This window comes from Pleurodeles waltl, chromosome 9 (genome assembly GCF_031143425.1).
Source record: "Pleurodeles waltl isolate 20211129_DDA chromosome 9, aPleWal1.hap1.20221129, whole genome shotgun sequence".
In the NCBI taxonomy this organism is placed as follows: Eukaryota; Metazoa; Chordata; class Amphibia; order Caudata; family Salamandridae; genus Pleurodeles; species Pleurodeles waltl.
Genome location: NC_090448.1, coordinates 1,103,309,215 through 1,103,329,749, shown reverse-complemented (window position 1 = coordinate 1,103,329,749; position 20,535 = coordinate 1,103,309,215). Strand labels below are relative to the sequence as shown.

The following is a 20,535-nucleotide window of genomic DNA, read 5'->3' as shown; positions in this document are numbered from 1 at the left end:
CTGACTGGTTCCAGCAGCCTGCCACACTAGAGACATGTTGCTGGCCCCATGGGGAGAGTGCCTTTGTCACTCTGAGGCCAGTAACAAAGCCTGCACTGGGTGGAGATGCTAACACCTCCCCCAGGCAGGAGCTGTAACACCTGGCGGTGAGCCTCAAAGGCTCACCCCTTTGTCACAGCCCAGCAGGGCACTCCAGCTTAGTGGAGTTGCCCGCCCCCTCCGGCCACGGCCCCCACTTTTGGCGGCAAGGCTGGAGGGAACAAAGAAAGCAACAAGGAGGAGTCACTGGCCAGTCAGGACAGCCCCTAAGGTGTCCTGAGCTGAGGTGACTCTAACTTTTAGAAATCCTCCATCTTGCAGATGGAGGATTCCCCCAATAGGATTAGGGATGTGACCCCCTCCCCTTGGGAGGAGGCACAAAGAGGGTGTACCCACCCTCAGGGCTAGTAGCCATTGGCTACTAACCCCCCAGACCTAAACACGCCCTTAAATTTAGTATTTAAGGGCTTCCCTGAACCTAAGAATTTAGATTCCTGCTACAACAAGAAGAAGGACTGCCTAGCTGAAAACCCCTGCAGAGGAAGACCAGAAGACAACAACTGCCTTGGCTCCAGAAACTCACCGGCCTGTCTCCTGCCTTCCAAAGAACTCTGCTCCAGCGACGCCTTCCAAAGGGACCAGCGACCTCTGCATCCTCTGAGGACTGCCCTGCTTCGACGACGACAAGGAACTCCCGAGGACAGCGGACCTGCTCCAAAGAGACTGCAACTTTATCCAAAGGAGCAGCTTTAAAGAACCCTGCAATCTCCCCGCAAGAAGCGTGAGACTTGCAACACTGCACCCGGCGACCCCGACTCGGCTGGTGGAGAACCAACACCTCAGGGAGGACCCCCGGACTACTCTACGACTGTGAGTACCAAAACCTGTCCCCCCTGAGCCCCCACAGCGCCGCCTGCAGAGGGAATCCCGAGGCTTCCCCTGACCGCGACTCTCTGAAACCTAAGTCCCGACGCCTGGAAAAGACCCTGCACCCGCAGCCCCCAGGACCTGAAGGACCGGACTTTCACTGCAGAAGTGACCCCCAGGAGTCCCTCTCCCTTGCCCAAGTGGAGGTTTCCCCGAGGAAGCCCCCCCTTGCCTGCCTGCAGCGCTGAAGAGATCCCTTGATCTCTCATTGACTTCCATTGCGAACCCGACGCTTGTTCTAACACTGCACCCGGCCGCCCCCGCGCCGCTGAGGGTGAAATTTCTGTGTGGGCTTGTGTTCCCCCCGGTGCCCTACAAAACCCCCCTGGTCTGCCCTCCGAAGACGCGGGTACTTACCTGCAAGCAGACCGGAACCGGGGCACCCCCTTCTCTCCATTGAAGCCTATGCGTTTTGGGCACCACTTTGAACTCTGCACCTGACCGGCCCTGAGCTGCTGGTGTGGTAACTTTGGGGTTGCTCTGAACCCCCAACGGTGGGCTACCTTGGACCAAGAACTGAACCCTGTAAGTGTCTTACTTACCTGGTAAAACTAACAAAAACTTACCTCCCCCAGGAACTGTGAAAATTGCACTAAGTGTCCACTTTTGAAATAGCTATTTGTGAATAACTTGAAAAGTATACATGCAATTGAAATGATTCAAAGTCCCTAATGTACTTACCTGCAATACCTTTCAAACAAGATATTACATGTTAAATTTGAACCTGTGGTTCTTAAAATAAACTAAGAAAAGATATTTTTCTATAACAAAACCTATTGGCTGGATTTGTCTCTGAGTGTGTGTGTACCTCATTTATTGTCTGTGTGTATGTACAACAAATGCTTAACACTACTCCTTGGATAAGCCTACTGCTCGACCACACTACCACAAAATAGAGCATTAGTATTATCTATTTTTACCACTATTTTACCTCTAAGGGGAACCCTTGGACTCTGTGCATGCTATTCCTTACTTTGAAATAGCACATACAGAGCCAACTTCCTACAACTTGCTTGTATTCAACTTCGGGCTCTGCATCACAAGCTACCCATCTGTTCCCTGGCCTGTTCATTTACTAGTGAGAAAGCCAAAATAGAAAGCAAATCCCTGAATGGGCGAAAAAAACACACACAACTCTGAATTGGTAAACAATGCACCCTCTGTTAGTACTCCTATTGTCTTCCGAAAACACATGGCCCACCAATGTCCTGATTAAATCTTGAGTCATCTAGAGAGAAAGGTTGGTTCTGCACTTGATATTCTAGGACTTCAAAGTCACGATATTAGCAATGATTACAGCTGGTTCGCTGAAGACTTCCTGATACTGAAACAAAGAAGGTGAACCCAGGAAGAATAATGGTTCAGATCTCAAACACTGGCCAACCAGAGAACTTGCCCTTACAACTCTTGAGGACACAAGCTGCAGTGCATCAGGGCAAAAGAGGGTCACTTCCAGGCCGGCATAGCAGATGCAGCAAACTCAAACACGGGGATGATGGCTTCTGCTGATGTACTGCCTGCACCTGCTCAGTTCCATACTCCCACAGCTACAAGCACGACCTTTATTTTGCAAACAATATTGTTTCAGCAAGGCAAACATCACACCTGCAGCCACATCAACTGTTGATACCTAAGCAGAGTAGCCAAGGTGGGCAGCAAGTTTACAGAATTTGAGCCCAGTCAAACCTCAAGACACTGCAACATCGTAATTGCCTTAAAAATACTTATTTCCCACACAAACCTATCCAGTTCTAAGGTTTCTTTAGTGTCCTCCTCTTGCTGGCCCCATCATTGCTAGACCCATCAATGACTCGTTGTCCACTGCTGAATTATCTCCAGAAATCCCTGACAACTCCTGCATTGCGAAGGCATTGCAAACTGGTGGGGACCCCTACTTGAGGTATAGTCACCAAGCATATATGTGTGCAGGAAACATCTGCCTTGAAATATATTTCCGATTAGCTTTGTCACGTTCTTTGTAGGCATCATTTTACTGCCTTCTGTTGTATTAACCCCTTATTTGCTTATATATAACTACGTTTCACTTTCTATGTCTCCCACACTATTCATCAGAACATTTTGGAGTTGACATGTCCATTGAATTGTCTGTTTTTTACTGTAGATCTGTGATGTCATTTCAAAATGGGAACAAGCCCTAAGGGAATTGCACCCTGGAAAATATGAAGGTACCAAAATAGTTCGACTGACTTACAAAAGCAGGTATGCCTATATTTGACTCTGATGGTCTGTATACTAGCAGTCTTTAAAATTGTAGTAATTTATTGTACAGAGGGAAAAGCAATGCTGACTGGAGCAAACCTTTTCTTTCTTAAAAAAGATAATTATTTTCTTAATTGAGGTGGCTGCCTTGCTGTATTTGGGGACTTAGGCCAGGGATAATCAATGTGCACCATAGAAACAAGCATTTGCAAAGCCAATACGCCTAGCAGCTGTAGTTTGCCATTGTATGCACATCTAGGCAGGATGAAACATCACAGAATATTGTTTTGCCTCTCTGCAATCTGCCCTTTTCTGTGAATGCTAGGGCTGTGGCTTTTTTTTCCCCTAAGGTTATGCTGTTGAATGTCTCTAACAGTGCAAGCTTAGAGAATAAAAACACGGGTTGCATCAACAATGCTTGCCTGTGCAGTCCCCCTCAATATCGTATCCAACTTAAATGACTGTGGATAGATGTTCAAAGGACCTATTGCAGATTGGTGTTTGCAGATCACATTTTAGTTCACTGTTGACTTCCTCTATGACATACCGCATATGTAGTGTGATTAGAAGCACTTGGTTGTTGCTGACAGCTTAAGTTGTAATATTGTTTTTTACCAAACATCAAATGCTGTATCTGGCGGCACACTGATCCTCAAGTCTGATTACATTTCTGTGACCACACTATGGTGCAATAGTTCTGGCAATTTGATTCGAAATGAGATGCATTAGACACAACATGATATACACATCCGACTTCTTACTTGTGCTTTAGTGCTCAAACCTGGGGAATGCATGACCTTATAAGTTTTAGCACAGTGCTACCCTCCAATCCTAACTTGGCATCCACCTCTGCAATTAAACCGGAGAACACATCTAGACATAACTTTACACTTAAGAAAATAAGCGTGGATGGTGAGGTGCCGTATTGCTTTTTATGTTACATGCTTAAACCACTGAAGTTAAATATCTTTACTGTATAATTAATATACAAGGGGAGGCGATATTACTGACAGATCCCTGAGATCAGCTTATGTAATTTTGTGCTGTATGTTCCATGACCTCTGTGTAATAGATTGTTTGTACGGAGTGATTACATTTGTGACCACACGTAGGTGAAATCGATTCTGAAAATTTGATTAAAAAATTAAATAGATTTGCTATAAAATGATATACACATCCGACTTCTTACTTGTGCTTTAGTCTTTAAACCTCGGAAATGCATGTCCTTATGAGTTGCTTTCATTAAATATTGTTCTGCTGCAGACTCTTCACCATTTGACTATGCACCAGCCATCAGAATGGATCTGGAAAATTTCCAGCAGTACCTCTGAGCACCCGAAGGAGGCATAAAGCAGTGTCGCAGGGACACTATCAATCCAGAAATGAGGTGGGGAGCCTATGTAGGCACCACTCCAGCAGCCAAAACATCTGTTCCTTTTTCTTCACACCCCCAACGGCAATCCGGACCAACCTCGTCTCTTTGAGATCCTTCCCTCTTAAAAATTTCAGAGCGCATGGTAAATGTTACCTCCCAAAATGACAGCTTCTAGACCCTGTAAGAACTATCACAGACAAATGTCTGTGACAGATCCTCAACAGATCTGCCTGTGAAGAGCCTCATTACTCTAAGGCTTACAATGGTTGTGTTGTGTTGAACCAAAAGCCATACAGAACTGTGAGGCGAAAATGTACATTATCATGGACTGAAAGACCCTGTGATAAGACTGGCCTAAGTCAAAAGTTCATTCCTGTTCCAGATCCAACATTTTCAAGAGTTGTTACAGAGTACGGTAACTGTATCTATACAGTTGTATGGTAGCTCAAAGAAAAAGCACAATAAACCTAAGAGGGACTTCATCATGCCAATAACATTCTCCTGAGAAGGTACAAAGGTGGCACCTTTCATCTCAATCTCGCTGTCAAAGTCGATCAGCGTCAGTCTATCCCACAACTTGTTGCAGCACAATCAGAGTCTCTGCCACTCCGAAACAGATTGAAGAGTTCTGACTACTTCTGGCCTCATGACGTCAAGAGGCTATCCAACTGGAAAACTGCCGGCGAGGTCTATCTCTGCGCCAATTGGACACTCTGAGACCATCGAGTTCCCACTCTGTCTCTGGCACCACAGTCCACGCCAGATCCTGGAACTTCGACAGTGATGCAGGCTCCTTCAATGCTAGCACACTCTCTGACGCTAATTTGGCGCTCATTAGACCAAGGCCGCACCCGGCCGCTGTTGAGGCACCACTTCTTGCACTCAGCCTGCCACTTCCACAAGGGAGTGCACATACTCTTCATTCCATTTGGCACAGATTCCAACATTGATTACAACATGCACGATGAGATTGGTCAGCCATACCATAAAGTGAATTGGTAAAATGTCCTACAAGAAACTAGTGGCCTCTATACCTTCCCTGAGCTGGGGCTCCTCTTGTCCTCTGATCCAGCCACTTGAGGGAGCACTTCTTATGCCATGGTTGTCCAAAGTGTGGCTAAAGTCCTTGACCTCCAGCTCCCCACCTTGGAGATCAAGACCAATGTCTTGACAGATGTTTTCCAGTCAGGGCAAACATCCACTGAGCCCCTCTTGCCTTTAAGTGAGGTAGTTGAGTATCCCTTGTTGAAAGCATGGGCCAAGCCTTGCTCAGCCCCCGTCAGCTGCCAGATTGCAAGATGTCACCACCCTGCCTCAGGTGTCCCTGCATTTTTAATCTCAGCACCCCTCGCCTGAAAGCTACTGGTGGAGGCATCTACAAACAGAACAAACTCAAACATTTTTCAACTATTTCCCCCTCTCTATAAAAACAGGTGGAGATGTTTGAAAAAGGAGTTATCTCAAGCACCTGTTATTGCACGCTGCCTCCTGTCGCTCTTTTTCTCAGCCCTTTGGGATTTAGTGGCTCAAGTCGTCCCAGATGAAAATCTCCAACTTGCCCTCTTCGAGGCTGTACAAAATGACTTTGGCACGACCAAGTACACAATTTGTTGTGGCTTGGACACCACTGATTCCATTAGGTGGGCCATTGGTACTAGTGTAGCTGTTCACTGCCACACTTGGCTGTGGTAAGCCAGTTTTTCAGGCAATGTCTAGTTATCCCTTGTGGGCAGGTTCTTTGACAAAGCCCACCTGTATGGGAACAAGACACATTCTGCACTAGACTGGTTCCAGGAGAGTAGGGTTGAAATACCCTTCCTATCCATGCTGCCCTACCTTCCACCACACCCCCAGCTACTGACAGAACCATCTATCTGTTTTACAGTAGAAGTGCAAGTCCCTTTGGCCCAAAGGGCTGTTGAGGGGGTACCTGTGCCAGAAGTAAATTTTAGATTTTATTCCTGCCAAAAAGGACTGAGGCCTTTGTTCTATTTTATACATGCTCCCTCTCAATGCTTTCCTCTGGATGGAAAACTGAAGATGCTCACACTGGTCTAGGTCTTGTCTGCCCTCAATCTTGCAGTCTGGATGGTGGCATCAGATCTTTAGAACCTCAATTTCCACATAACATCAAGCAGGCCCATCGTTGCTACCTGTGGTTCGCAGTGGGGCAAAAGCATTTCCAGATACCTTTACTCCTCACTGGCCTGACCAGTGCTCCTCAGGTATTCTCGAAAGTGATGGTGGTGGTAGCAGCACAATTTTGGAGGTCAGAGCTCCCAGTTCTCCCCTAACTCGATGACTGGATCTTGAAGGCAGGCTTGCCCAGTCAGTTGTCAACCACCTCTAGACGATAGTGAACTTGCTGTCATCCTTTGGGGTTTTCTGTCACATGCTGAAGTCAGACCTGGCTCCTTCTCAGAAGCTCCCCTTCTTCGAAGCCATTCTGGATACAGTTTGTGCATTTTCCCCAGAAAGGAGAACCCAGGACATTCAGGCTATGATCCTGATTTTTCGGTCTCTGTCCTGGATTTCAGTGAGGTTGAATCTGAGGCTATTGGGACTGATAACATCTTACATCCTCCTGGTCAAGCATGCCTGATGGCATATACAGTATATGCAGTCGGATCAAAAGTCTCAGTGGTCACAACAGCAACTGGACCTCTCAGATTGATCAGACCTCAGAGGAGACTGTAAAAAAAAAAACTGCAGTGGTGGTGACTGGACCGCAGTTAGGTCAGCCGCGGACCCCTCTCTTTCCCTACCCCACCAAGAGTTGACAGTGATGATTGATGCATCCCTTCTGGGTTGGAGCAGCCACTTGGGAGAGGTTAAGATCAGAAGCATCTGGTCTCCGGTGGAGGCCCTGCTCCATATCGGAGTTCTGGAGATGAGGGCCATTTTCCTGGTGTTGAAAGTCTTCCTTCTGTCCATCAAGGGGAGCTGGTACAGGTGCTCACCGACAGCACCACTGTCTTGTGGTACTGAAACAAACAGCGTGGGATGCGGCCCCAGACCCTAAGCCATGAGGACTTATGCCTCTGCAGATGGCTGGGCCCCCAGGGAATTTTCCTGGTGGTGAACCACCTGGCAGGAACATTGAATGCCAGGGCAGACGAGCTCAGCTATTGGCTCCTAGCGGATCACGAGTGGCAGTCACACCCGGAGCTGGCGCATGGTCACTTCGATGTATGAGGAAAACATTGGCTTGATCTCATCACCACTGCAGAGATTGCACAATGTTAGCACTTCTGTGCTTTGGAGTTCCTTGACGATTCCCGTTTAGAGACGTGTTCCACCTTGAGTGGAACTTAGGAATCCTGTATGCCTCTCCACCAATACCACTCTAGCCCCGAGTTCTCAAGAAGATAGGAACCAACTCGGCCCAAGTCATCCTAGTGGCTCCAGAGTGGGCATAAAAAGTATTGTATCCAAAATTCATGAGCATCTGTCCTTCATTCAGGCTGTCCCTCCAGGAGCATCTGCTGTTGCAACAGCAGGGCGGGGTTCTGCACCTAGGTCTTCGCAATCTCCACCTTCATGCTTGAAGACTGAGCAGCAACAGCTAAACTAACATTTCTCCATGGGTGGTTGATGTCCTCTTGACAGCCAGACATCCCTTAACAAAAACTGCCTACACTTGTCAGTGGGACAGTTTTGTGGGTTGCTGCGGGACTCAGCAGATACATCCCCTGCAGGCAAACTTATCTGTTGGCTTGCCTTTAGTCCAGCAAGGCTTTACTATGAGCACAAATAAATGGATTAAAGAGAACCTTCTGGCCCTCTCAGTTTTTTTACAATTGTCAGATTAGCCCTTGCTTTTATGTCTCCAGTTGTTATGCATTTTTTCAAAAGTTTGCAACATTTGCTTCCTCCCTTTCCTTTGTCATCCCACAGTGGGACCTTAACTTGGTACTAACATTTCTGATTTACCCTCTCTTTGAGCTTCATCACAGCTGTTCCTTGAAGCTTTTCATTCTCAGGGCAGTTTTCCTTGTCACACTAACATCAGTGTGGCATGTGGGTAAGCTTCAGGCTCTCTTTGTTAACCCACCGTACACCACCTTCTTCCCAGACCAGCTGGTTTTGTGGTCCTGGGCATCCTACAAATAATATTTTGATAGTGCACCACTTTTGAATATATCAAAGAAAGTCCAGTTACTCAATGTCGTCTCATTGTATTCTTCATCTTATTCTGTTTTCTTGCAAAAAATGCACAAAACATCAGCCAACGCGTTTCGTCCTCAACAAAGGACTTCTTTAGGGCTTTTTTCTAATATGTATAACCTTTTATATCAATTCCCATCATGCTTGTTCAAGTCGCTCATGACAACACAATGTTGCCTGCATAGGGCACACTACCTTCAGATATCTCAAATGTTGCGCCTCTCATAACTGCAATCGTAGCCATCGCCAAAACGAAAGATTTAAAAAAATCTGGGCATCCTTCTTGCCTAAATTTGTGATGTCTTTCCACTGTGGTCAAACATCACCTTGCGGGTTTTCTATGCTCTCCCTCACCCTTCTAAAGAGGAGGAGAGACCCCACCGTTTTGACCCAAAGAGAGCTCTAAGGTTTTATATTGATTGCACCAAGGAACACTGAGTGGAAAATCCGCTCTTTCTCGGGTTCGGTGGAGCCAAAAAAGGCAAGGCTGTGTAGAAGAGAAACATTTCCCTCTGGATTGTGCTTTGCACTAAGATCTGCTATGAATTTGCCAAAAAGCATCTTCTGTAATGACTACATGCTTATTCTTAGGGCCAAAGCTGTCAAAACTGTGTTGGCATGTGGAGTCACTGTCCAGGACATTTGCTAAGCAGCTACGTGGGTGTCATTCTATACGTTCACAAAACACTATTTTTGGGTAGTCAGGTTCACCAAGAGGGACATTTTGCTCGGTCTTTCCTGCAGGACTTTCCGTTTGAGTCCATTCACAGACCACCTCCGATTATATACTGATTTTGTTATCTATTCAAAAGGTGACGAATCTACTGCTAGAACTCTCTATCAGAAGAACAAGTTACGTGCCTTTAGTAAAGCTCTTTCTGGTAGAGATGCTTGTAGGAAGCTGGCTATATATCTATCAAAATGAGATATAATGTGCACAAAGCTCAGGGGTTCCCCCGAGGCTTAACAGAGGCTATAGTAGATAATACTAATGCTCTCTTTTGTGGTATTGTGGTCGAGCAGTTAGGCTTATGAGAGGGTAGTGTAAAGCATTTCTTGTACACACACAGTCAAGAAATGAGGCACACAATCAATGACTAACTCAAGGCCAATTGTTTTTATATAGCAAAAGTATATTTGTTACTTTATTTCTAGGACCAAAAGATTCTTGTTGCAGGTAAGTAGAGTTGTAAGTATGTATCAGGCATATGTATCAAAAGCACTTTGTTTAGGTTTGGCAAATAAAACTGTTTACAGGCAAGTAACACTTCACTTTCAAAAGTTGACAGTGCAATTTTCAGTACAGTCCTAGAGGAGGAAAAGTGTTAGTGCCGTTTTGGGGTAAGTACTCAACTTACAGTTCCACTCTCCAGGGGTCAGGATGTCCACTGGACAAGGTTCAAGATGACCCCAAGCATGCACCACCAGCAACACAAGGCTGGTCGGGTGCAGAGGTCAAAGTTGGTGTTGGATTTAGAATGGGATCCTATGGAGACTGGGGGGCACTCGGAAACAGATCTGCTGGCAGGTAAGTACCTGCGACTTCGGGGCAGACCTGGGGGGTGTAGATGAGCTCCAGGAGGTGCCTCACGTTAACACCAAACACACTTCCTCATCGGCAACTGTAAGACTGAGAGAGCCAGAAGGTTCTCTTTAATCCATTTATTTGTGCTCATAGTAAAGTCTTGCTGGACTAAAGGCAAGCCAACAGATAAGTTTGCCCACAGGGGGTGTATCTGCTGAGTCCCACAGCAACCCACAAAACTGTAGGAGGACACCGGGGGGAGGGGGAGAGGGTCACAGGGTCACAAAGATGCTACAAGCTGGGTTATGGGGTCGGTTCCAGAAAACTAAAGGCTGGACAAGGAGGAGGGCCACCTGCTGAAATCCTAGATTTAGGGGTGTTCCAGGGGTCAGATGGCAGTAGCCAGTCGCTACTGTCCCTGAGGGTGACTACAACCCTCCCTGTGCCACTCCCTTTGGGGTAGGGGAGCACACTCCTAACCCTATTTGTCTCTGTCCTCCAAACCAAGATGGAGGATTCTGCATGGAGGGTGTCACTTCAGCTCTGGACACCTTAGGGGTGGTCCTAGCTGGAGTTCTCACTCCTCCCTGTTTTGCCTAATTTTCCAGCTGGACTTGCCACCAAAAGTAGGGCTTGGTCCAGGTGGAGGGACGGGCATCTCCACTAGCTGGAGTGCCCTGGGGCACTGTAAGGGCGGGCTTGGGCCATTGAGGCTCAATGACAAGTGTTGCAGTTCCTGCAGGGGGAGGTGTGAAGCACCTCCACCAAAGAAGGCTTTGTTTCTGACTGCAGAGAGCACAAAGGACCTGACCCCAAGGGGTCAGAAACTTGTCTTTTAGTGGCAGGCTGGCTCAGACTGGTCAGCCTTACACTAAAGAGTTGGTAAAAATACAGGGGACAGCTCTAAGATGCCCTATGGGTGCATTGTACAATAAATCCAACACTGGCATCAGTGTGAGTTTATTGTGCTGAGAAGCTTGATACCAAACTTCCCAGCCTTCAATAATGAGGAGTTCGTAATGACAAACTCCCAGTCCATGTACTCAATATGACCACACTGCACTTACAATGTCTAAGAATGACCTTAGACACTGTAGGGCATATTGCTTATGCAGCTATGCCCTCACCTGTGGTATAGTGCACCCTGCCTTAGGGCTGTAAGGCTCGCTAGAGGGTTGACTTACCTATGCCACAACCCCCTCCCAAACGAAAGATGATAACCTTTCCCAAGAGAGTCTTAATTGTCTAAGTGGCGAAACCTGGAAAGTCCATCTGCATTGGCATGGGCAGTCCGAGGTCTATGTTCCACTGAAAAGTCCACCTCAAAAGTTTAGGGTTCTCACCTTTCATTTGCATTAGCCATCTGAGAAATGTGGGGTCAGTTTGCACAATGAAGTGAGTATCAAACAAGTATGGTCTCAACTTTTTCAGGGACCAAACCACAGCAAAGGACTCCCTCTCAATGGCACTCCAAAGCTGTTCCCTGCAGAGTAACCTGCTAATGAAAGCAACAGGCTGGTCATGGCCGTCATTCAGGGTGCCAAAGGCCTTTTGACAGTCAAGAGTCCAGTTTAACTTTTTGGGCATCTTTTTAGAGGTCCGTTCTGTGAGAGGGGGATAACTATGGACCCATATCCCTTCACAAACCTCCTGTAATAACTAGTCAAGCCAAGCAATGCCCTGACTTGAGTCTGGGTAGTAGGAGCTTCCCAGTCCAGAACTGTCTGGATCTTGGGCTGTAAAGGTTGTAGCTGCCTTTAGGTTGTAGGCTCCACCTACATGGAGTCCCAAGAATACAACAGTGCCCTGCCCCATATGGCATTTTGATGCCTTGAGAGTGCAGCCTGCAATACCTTACCCAGGTGGATCAGGTGATCCTGCCAGGAGGAGCTGAAGACAGCAATATCATCTAGATTTGCTACACTAAAGGACTCCAAGCCAGCAAGGACTTGATTCACCAACCTCTGGAAGGTGGCAGGGGCATTCTTCAAACCAAAGGGCATACCAGTGAACTGATAATGCCCATCAGGTGTGGAGAATGCAGTCTTTTCCTTTGCTCCTGGTGCCATGCGAATTTGCCAGTACCCTGCAATACTGAGGAACTTTGCTGCACCTAGCTTATCTATCAGCTCATCTGATCTTGGAATAGGGTGAGCATCTGTCTTGGTGACAGAGTTGAGAAGTCTGTAGTCCACACAGAACCTCATCTTTCTCTTTCCATCCCTGGAATGAGGTTTGGGGAAAAAGACCACTGGGCTAGCCCAAGGACTATCAGAGGATTCAATAACTCCTAGCTCCAGCATCTTGTTGACTTAAACTTTGATGCTGTCCCTAACTTGGTCAGACTGCCGATAGCTTCTGTTTTTGACAGGCAAGCTGTATCCTGTGTCCATACCATGGGTAAACAGATGTGTCCTTCCAGGGGTTAAGAAGAAGAGATCAGCATACTGCTGCAGGATTTGCCTGCAGTCAGCCTGCTATTGGGCAGAGAGGTTGTCTGAGTAGACAACTCCATCAACTGACCCATCTTAAGGGTTGTGTGAGAAGAGCTCAGGGAAAGGTTCACTCTCTGCTGCCTGATCCTCATCAGTAACCATCAGCATGGTTACATCAGCCCTGTCACAGTAGAGTTTGAGGCGGGTCACATGGATCACCCTTTTGGGTGTCCTGCTAATGCCCAGGTCTACCAAGTAGGTGACCTTACACTTCTCTTCCAGGATAGGGTAAGGGCCACTCCATTTGTCCTGAAGTGCCCTGGGAGTCACAGGCTCCAGAACCCATAACCTTCTACCCTAGTTGGAACTCCACCAGTGCAGCCTTTGGTCATACCACTACGTCTGGTGCTGTTGGCTGGCCACAGGGTTTTTGGATGCCTTTTTCATGTACTCAGCCATCCTAGAGCAGAGGCCAAGCACATAGTCCACCACATCTTGCTCATGGAGAGGTCTCTCCTAACCTTTCTTCACAAGTGCATGTGGTCCCCTAACAAGGTGGCCAAACAGAAGTTCCAAGGGTGGGGAAACCCGACTCCCTTCTGAGGCACCTCTCTGTAGGCAAAAGGCAAGCATGGGAGGAGGACATCCCATCTCCTTTTGCGTTTGTCAGGGAGCCCCATGATCATGCCCTTCAATGTCTTGTTAAACCTTTCAATAAGACCATTGGCTTTTGGATAGTATGGTGTGGTGAACTTGTAAGTCACCCCACAATCATTCCACATGTGTCTTAGATAAGCTGACATGAAGTTGGCACCTCTGTCAGAAACCACCTCCTTAGGAAACTCTACTCCAGTAAAGATACCAATAAGGGCTTTGGCTATTGCAGGAGCTGTAGTAGACCTAAGGGGAATTGCTTCAGGATACCTGGTAGCATGTTCCACTACTACCAGTATAGATTGGTGTCCTAAGGATGTGAGTGGTTCAAGTGGACCCACTATGTCCATACCAACCCTTTCAAAGGGAACCCCAACCACTGACAGTTGAATTAGGGGGGCCTTTGGGTGCCTTACCACTGGCTTGGCAGGTGACACGAGTTGCAAAACTCCTTCACCTTTTGGGACACGTTGGGCCAGTAGAAATGGCTGACAAGCCTTTTCTATGTTTTAGTTTGGTCCAGATGCCCAGCCAGGGGGATGTCATGTACTAAAGTAAGGATGAACTCTCTAAACTGCTAAGACACTTCCACTCTCCTGGTTGCAACAGGTTTGGGATCTCTGCACTCACTGTAAAGGAGCCCTTTCTCCTAATAGACCCTGTGGGAGCCACTGACATTTCCCTTCTCCTTTGCAGCTGCTTGCTGCCTCAAGCCTTCAAGAGTGTGGGATAGGTTCTCTGTTCCTGGCACAGCTGATCCCTAGAGGGTCCCCCTGGGCCCAATAGCTCTACCTGATAAGGATCAAGCTCCATGGGCTCAATTCCCTCAGAGGATGTCAAGCCCTCTCCCTGAGGAGAAGAATCCAGCTATCAAGCCACGTGTTCCTACCAACCGTCCCACATCCCCCCTGTGATTGGACTCTATAATTTAATAAGAACCCAACACTAGAAATGTGCATACTCGTCACAACCAATTTGCTATTGTGGCTCTGAATCTGTGTGGGTGAACATCCTCGAAAGCAACTGACAGCCCGCAGGAGTGGCGCCTATATAGGCTGAGCATGTAATTTCCAAAGCAGAGTGGTATCAGTGGAGAGCTGCGCAGTAAGTTTCCAGATTCTGTCTGATGTCCAGGGAATATTCAGAAGGTAAGAATTCTGCGGCTAGATAGTCTCTACCTGAAAGAGCTTTACCAAAGTTAAGTTACTTATTTTTTGAGGCAAGATATGAGAAATAACAGATGAATGTAGATTGTAGGGCAGCCCATTACAATCCACTTATCAAAGTACCTTCCCGGATCTTAACACTTTGCAGCCTGAACATGTTCCCAGTAATATTGTAGTGCTCCCCAATACTGTGTTGCATTTTGAATGGTCTTAATTCTACTACACAGGATCTTTGTAAACTCATTTGATTTTTTAAATTATTATTATTTTAGAATATACTTTAGAGCTCAAGCAAAAGGTGAAACCGATCGAGAGCGCCTTCTGCTGGCTTCTCAAGTGAGTGACGAGATCACCAGCGGGAGGTTTCCTGTCAACAAAGAGCTTGCACTGGAAATGGCAGCACTGATGGCACAAGTGAGTAGCTTCAAATATTCATGCCATATTGATAAAGGATCTGTGTGCTGTGTGCCTCTCTGTCTGCCATTAAAGAAAAGAGCCTCTTTTTGTTAGACTGCTGGCCTTCCTGTTTTCATATTCATGAAAAATTGCACTTTAAAGTCTTGAGAGCAGGTCTCATTAAAGTTTGCCCTCTGCTCAGCTCCTATAGGGATTTGTATTGTTGCAATGACTGGGTTGCCTGCAGCTAACCAGTGCCTTCATAAGACTTACATGCTGGTGCATTCCAAGGCATGGGTGGAACTGCAGAGTGGTGGACATGGCAGATTACATTCAAGTGCTAAAGGATGCAGATGCAATAACCGATGCTCCAATTGACAGACTGAACACCTGGTTATGCAGCCACTACTGATGCTGTGGTAATAAATATATCTTAATCACAGAATACTGTTGGTTTCCATTTTGAACCAACAGTCCAGAATTGATGAGTGTTGTAGGAAACTGGCCCCTTGTTTGCAGTAGCCCCCCCTAACCTTTTGCCTGATATTTTATGCTGAGTGTGTGCTGGGATCCTGCTATCCAGGTACCAGCATCTAGGTTCTTTCCCTATAACTGTTCTACAATGGCCCATACAAGTCCCTTGTAAAATGTACCAGTGGTACCCAGGGCCCTGTGACCAGGGAGGGCCCCTAAGGGATGCAGCATATATTGTGCCACCCGAAGGGGCCCCTCACCAAACACATGCATACTGCCAATGCAACTTGTGGGTGCTAGTGGGGAGAAAAAGGTAAAGTCGACATGGCATCCCCCTCAGGGTGCCATGCCCACCAACCACTGCTTGTGGCATTGGTAAGTCGCCCCTCTAGAAGGCCTTACAGCCCTAAGACAGGGTGCACTATCCCACAGGTGAGGGCATAGATGCATGAGCAATAGGCCCCTACAGTGTCTAAGTCCATTCTTAGACATTGTAAGTGCAGTATGGCCATATTAAATTCATGGGATTGGAGTTTGTCATTACAAACTCTACAGCTCCATGATGGCTGCACTGAAGTCTGGGAAGTTTGGTATCAAACATCTCAGCACAGTAAACCCACACTGATTCCAGTGTTGGATTTATTGTACACAATGCACCCAGAGGGCATCTTAGAGATGTCCCCTGTATTTTAACCAGCTCTTTAGTGTAAGGCTGACCAGTCTGTGCCAGCCTGCCCCTAGCAGACACGTTTCTGACCCAATGGGGTGAGGGCCTTTGTGCTCTCTGAGGCCAGAAACAAAGCCTGCTGTGAGTGGAGGTGCTTCACACCTCCCCCCTGGAACTGTAACACTTGGCAGCGAACCTCATGTTACAATGCCTCAGGGCACTCCAGCCCCCCCCCCCCCCTACTCCACCTCCCTCACTTCCCCAGACAAAGCCCCACTTTTGGCGGCAAGTCCGGTGGGAAAATTAGGTAAAACAGGGAGGAGTGACCACTCCAGCTAGGGCCACCCCTAAGGTGTCCAGGACTGAGGAGACCCCCTCCCTGCAGAATCCTCTGTCTTGGTTGGGAGGACAGGGACCAGTAGGGTTAGCAATGTGCCCGCTCTCCAAAGAGAGTGGGTGTAGCCACCCTCAGGGACATTAGCTACTACCCCTGACCCTTGTAACGCCCCTAAATCTAGTATTTAGGGGCACCCCTAAACCCAGTTCACCAGATTCCTGGCGACCTCAAGAAGACGAAAAGAAGAAAGAAGGAGGATTGTTAAGCTGGCCCCCAGCAGAGGAGACTGAAGACACCAACTGACTTGGAACCCCGCCCTACAGGCCTGAGTCCAGCTAGTCAGCGCAGCATTTGCCACATTAGTGATAGTATATTACGGGCATGGCTGAAGGCATGCTTAAAAACCATCTTTATCATAGCACTAGCGTCAGGCCCATGGAAGTGCTGTTTGTGTCCTGAATCCGTGGCAGATTTACATAGACATGCACACAGGTATACATAAAGCCTGCTTTGCAGTGTTCTTCCTCCCAAAAAGTTACAAACACAGTAGTCCTCTGACTTCCAGGAAAAGCTTGCGCATGTTGGGAGGGCTTGCACCAGAGCACACGCTTGCAGTCCGCTCCACTGACTCTTGGTGGTGTGAGCAACAGCATGGAGTGCAAATGTATCTGTGGCTCAGTAAGTGCATATATTTACAGGAACCTGCAGAAATTCAAATGTTCAGGTGCTTCTAATGTGGATCATTGGGAAATAAGTAAAGGTCACAAAGGATATAATTACAAGTTTAGAGGACCACCATTAAGAAACACTGTTACTCCTTGTGAAACCTAGCACAGCCAGAGGATAACTCAACTTTTCTACTTCTTAATCATGTACTCGTACTAGCAATACAACCAAGAAAATGTTAGAAGCGCACTTGTATTATGTGATGTGGATCTTTGCATAACAATGTATATGTATTCCTCAGGTAGAACATGGTGACCTCGAGAGACCAATACCATCAAGCCCTGGTGGAACCGCACAATCCAAAATGGGGCATCTTCTTCAGCAGGTTCTGGAAAAGTACTACCCGAAACGATACAAGCAGAACTTCACTCATGAACAAAATAGGTTGGACTACATGATTGTTTTTGCTGTGCTTTCCTGACCCGACAGGTCACTAAAAGAGTTTGCTTGAGCTATCAATGAAATGTTAAACCTCATATAAATTTGTCAATTGCACTGGTTTGCTACTGTATCCTCACATTAGATTGACAAGTTGATCTTCTGACTCACCTGGCTCACCTGCCTGAAGTCCCAAACATACTTCTTTTGCATGTTTTCCCCATTACAATACATTGTTATGTAACATATCTTATGATTTATGTTAATAAAGATCCTTCAGTGTCTAGTTGTTCAAGGCCCGATCTATCGAGGCATTTCACCTTCTCAAATACGGTAAGGCTGAGGTTAGGGAGTGATAGATACTACAAACACTCACTCACAAAAGAGTAAGCCCATTGTTATTCACAAACTACACTTCTGAAGCTACTTCAGCCTGAAAGGTAACAAGACAGTAGTTAATGTACTCCAGCCCAGACTTTGAGTAACTCAAGCACCACAGGTACTGCAAAACACTCCCATAGAAAATAATGGAGGCAGGTGCTTAAATGAATTCCCCTTAAGAAATAATGTTACATTAATTAGTTTTTAGTATCTGTATATCGGTTAATGTTTATAAAAATGAAATTATGTTTTTAAAAAATGTGTTTCTTTAAATTATAAACATTGCTTTTAAATGTAATGCAGATTAAATACAAATGTCTCAGTGGTGGGATTTCCTAAAACATCTTTACGTAATATTTATAAATTAAATACATATATTTTAATTTGTCTGTACTTAGAAATGGTGCTCTGCAAAATAATGCTGAGGTACACTTGTTGCAGTAGTGTTTGCACAAATAACCCTACACGTGTAAATATACCTTTGTGAATCAGGCTCACAGTTTGAAATATTGTATTCCAAAGGTCAGGGTAATGTTAAATTAAACTACCAGCTCTTTACTTTTGCTTACTATTTGGTTAATTTAGACTCCATGGCACACCATTGTACTTATCCTGTTACTTGATGTCATTGCCATTACGTTTTCAAGACCATTCTTTCTCTACATGGTGTAAATATCCTCCATTTTCCTCTCATAATTGAATGCTATTTCTTTGCCTAATTGTTGTTCAGATTCACAATTAGCTTTGTGAATATGTTGTTCATATGTAGCACACCCAGTCTCGTCTACAACATGTGTTATGTGCTTTTTTTATTCGGATCTGCTAAATCAAGATAAATAATCCTCCAATTAAACATGATATTTTTTGTGTTCTTTTAAGGAGGCTTGCGGACAGACTGGCTACAAAGTGGATGGTTTTGAGAGGATGCTCTGCACCAGAGTGTATCCGGATTTACTTAACCGTGGCACGTAAATGGCCATTATTTGGTGCCAAGTTGTTTGCAGCAAAGGTATATGTTTTACATTTTACTAAATAATTTATATAACCCTCCTAACACAGAGGTCAGTTCTCCAGTTTGCTTCAGGTTAAGTGTAGGGAACTACTTTATTACATAAGGAGCGTGTCTACTGTCCAGAGGTGGAAACTGTCTGTGCATAGACTTAATTGAGTGCTGGAATCACCATTGCAGAGCCCTGGGTGTCTGCATCAGCGGCTCGTAGTAAAGTGTAGACCACTAATAACCATGCTGTTTAGTCCTAATGGTGAAAGGCATTTTTCTGGTAAAAGACAGCAGTGGCACATCAAGGAAGTTTAGAGGAGTCTTTAATTGCAGCAAGGCATAGACCACATCAGACAACTTCACTAAACAGCTTCTGATTGTGCCTTCTACTGCAGATGGGGCCTCATCCAAAAAGTGATTAAAAAAAATTGGAACACTCAAAAACCATATACTGAATCTGAGCTTTGATCACAAAGTTGAAGTATTGACTGCTTTCTCTGAAGACGGTTCTGATGCTTGAGATACTGCAGCACAATTCATTATTAACTTAATTTTTATGTATACTGGAATTCAGTGCGTCACTTAATTCTCATAGAGGATTAGGATCCACTCCTGGCATAAAAAAGGCTCCATGGCTTCGAAATGACATACGAATATATTTATAAGATAGGAATTGTCATTAAAATATATATAAAGTGGTCCCACATCCTAAGTTAGTAATGCAATCCTCGCATTATTTTATTTCCTGCACTACAATTATGTATGTACTATCTGTATAGCACAAAGCTAACCAAAAGGCAATGGAGCAGTCTAAAGGGTCAAAGGCAACGATACAGCCAACAAGGGAGTGGTGAGGTAGCTGGTTTTTGGAAGTAGAGTTTTACTGTTACTGCATCTTGACATAGTTTTTTTAATTGTACTGTTACTGCATCTTGACATAGTTTTTTTAAATAGACATGACTGATGGTGTGCCAAGAGCAAAACGAGATGGTTACTTGTCAGAGAGATAAGTGGGGAGTGCTGGTCGTGATGACAGCTGGTTTTGAAGATGGTGAGGACCGGTAAGGGAGCTTTTGGAATTCACTCAGGATGGGGGCCAAATGATCACATTGCTTCAGACCTTGAATAGGATATGCTGTGGTATGTAGGTTGCCCTTATGAGGGCCAGTGTGGACTGTGGGAGACCACAGAGATCACTTGTGGAAGGAACGGGTTTTCTTTCTTTAGTAGAAAGAGCTGGAATGAGGCAGGTTTTTTTTTTTTCTCCGGTTTAAAATTTTACACAGATAACAGATTTCCCGAAATACTGCATGATAGTCATACATACAAAAAAAAACATGGCTACGTTGGCGTAATAAAATCTGGCCAGATATAGTCTACACACATGGGCAACACATGGTAGGTTATAAATTCCTTCACTCCCCTCCCAGTGGGTAAATCAAAGAGCTCACCCACCCTTTCATGCCCTGTTCTCTGAAGCACTGTCTCTTTCAGGGAGACCAGGAGTCAATACACAGTAGCGTGTCGTTTTCATCATTAACATAGAGTGAACTATGTGTCTGGGCCCATCCACAAGGCTTTCAATGCTTCCAGTGGTGCAGCCTCTGGGCCTGTGTGGGGGGTTTCCTGGGATATCGGGAGATTCCAGGTGTTCTTGCAGAGATAGCT

General features: G+C 45.9%; 1 protein-coding gene across 2 annotated transcripts in view; it reads left to right on the top strand.

The window, feature by feature from the left end:
- PLEKHH1 (pleckstrin homology, MyTH4 and FERM domain containing H1) overlaps window positions 1–20,535 on the top strand; it is a 277,931-nt gene that overhangs the window by 221,931 nt on the left and 35,465 nt on the right. For both annotated transcript variants that reach the window (XM_069208829.1, XM_069208828.1), the window contains 4 exons: window positions 3,089–3,186; window positions 14,781–14,922; window positions 17,350–17,492; window positions 18,747–18,876. In XM_069208829.1, coding sequence (XP_069064930.1) covers window positions 3,089–3,186; window positions 14,781–14,922; window positions 17,350–17,492; window positions 18,747–18,876 — 513 coding nt within the window. The remainder of the gene's footprint in view (window positions 1–3,088; window positions 3,187–14,780; window positions 14,923–17,349; window positions 17,493–18,746; window positions 18,877–20,535) is intronic.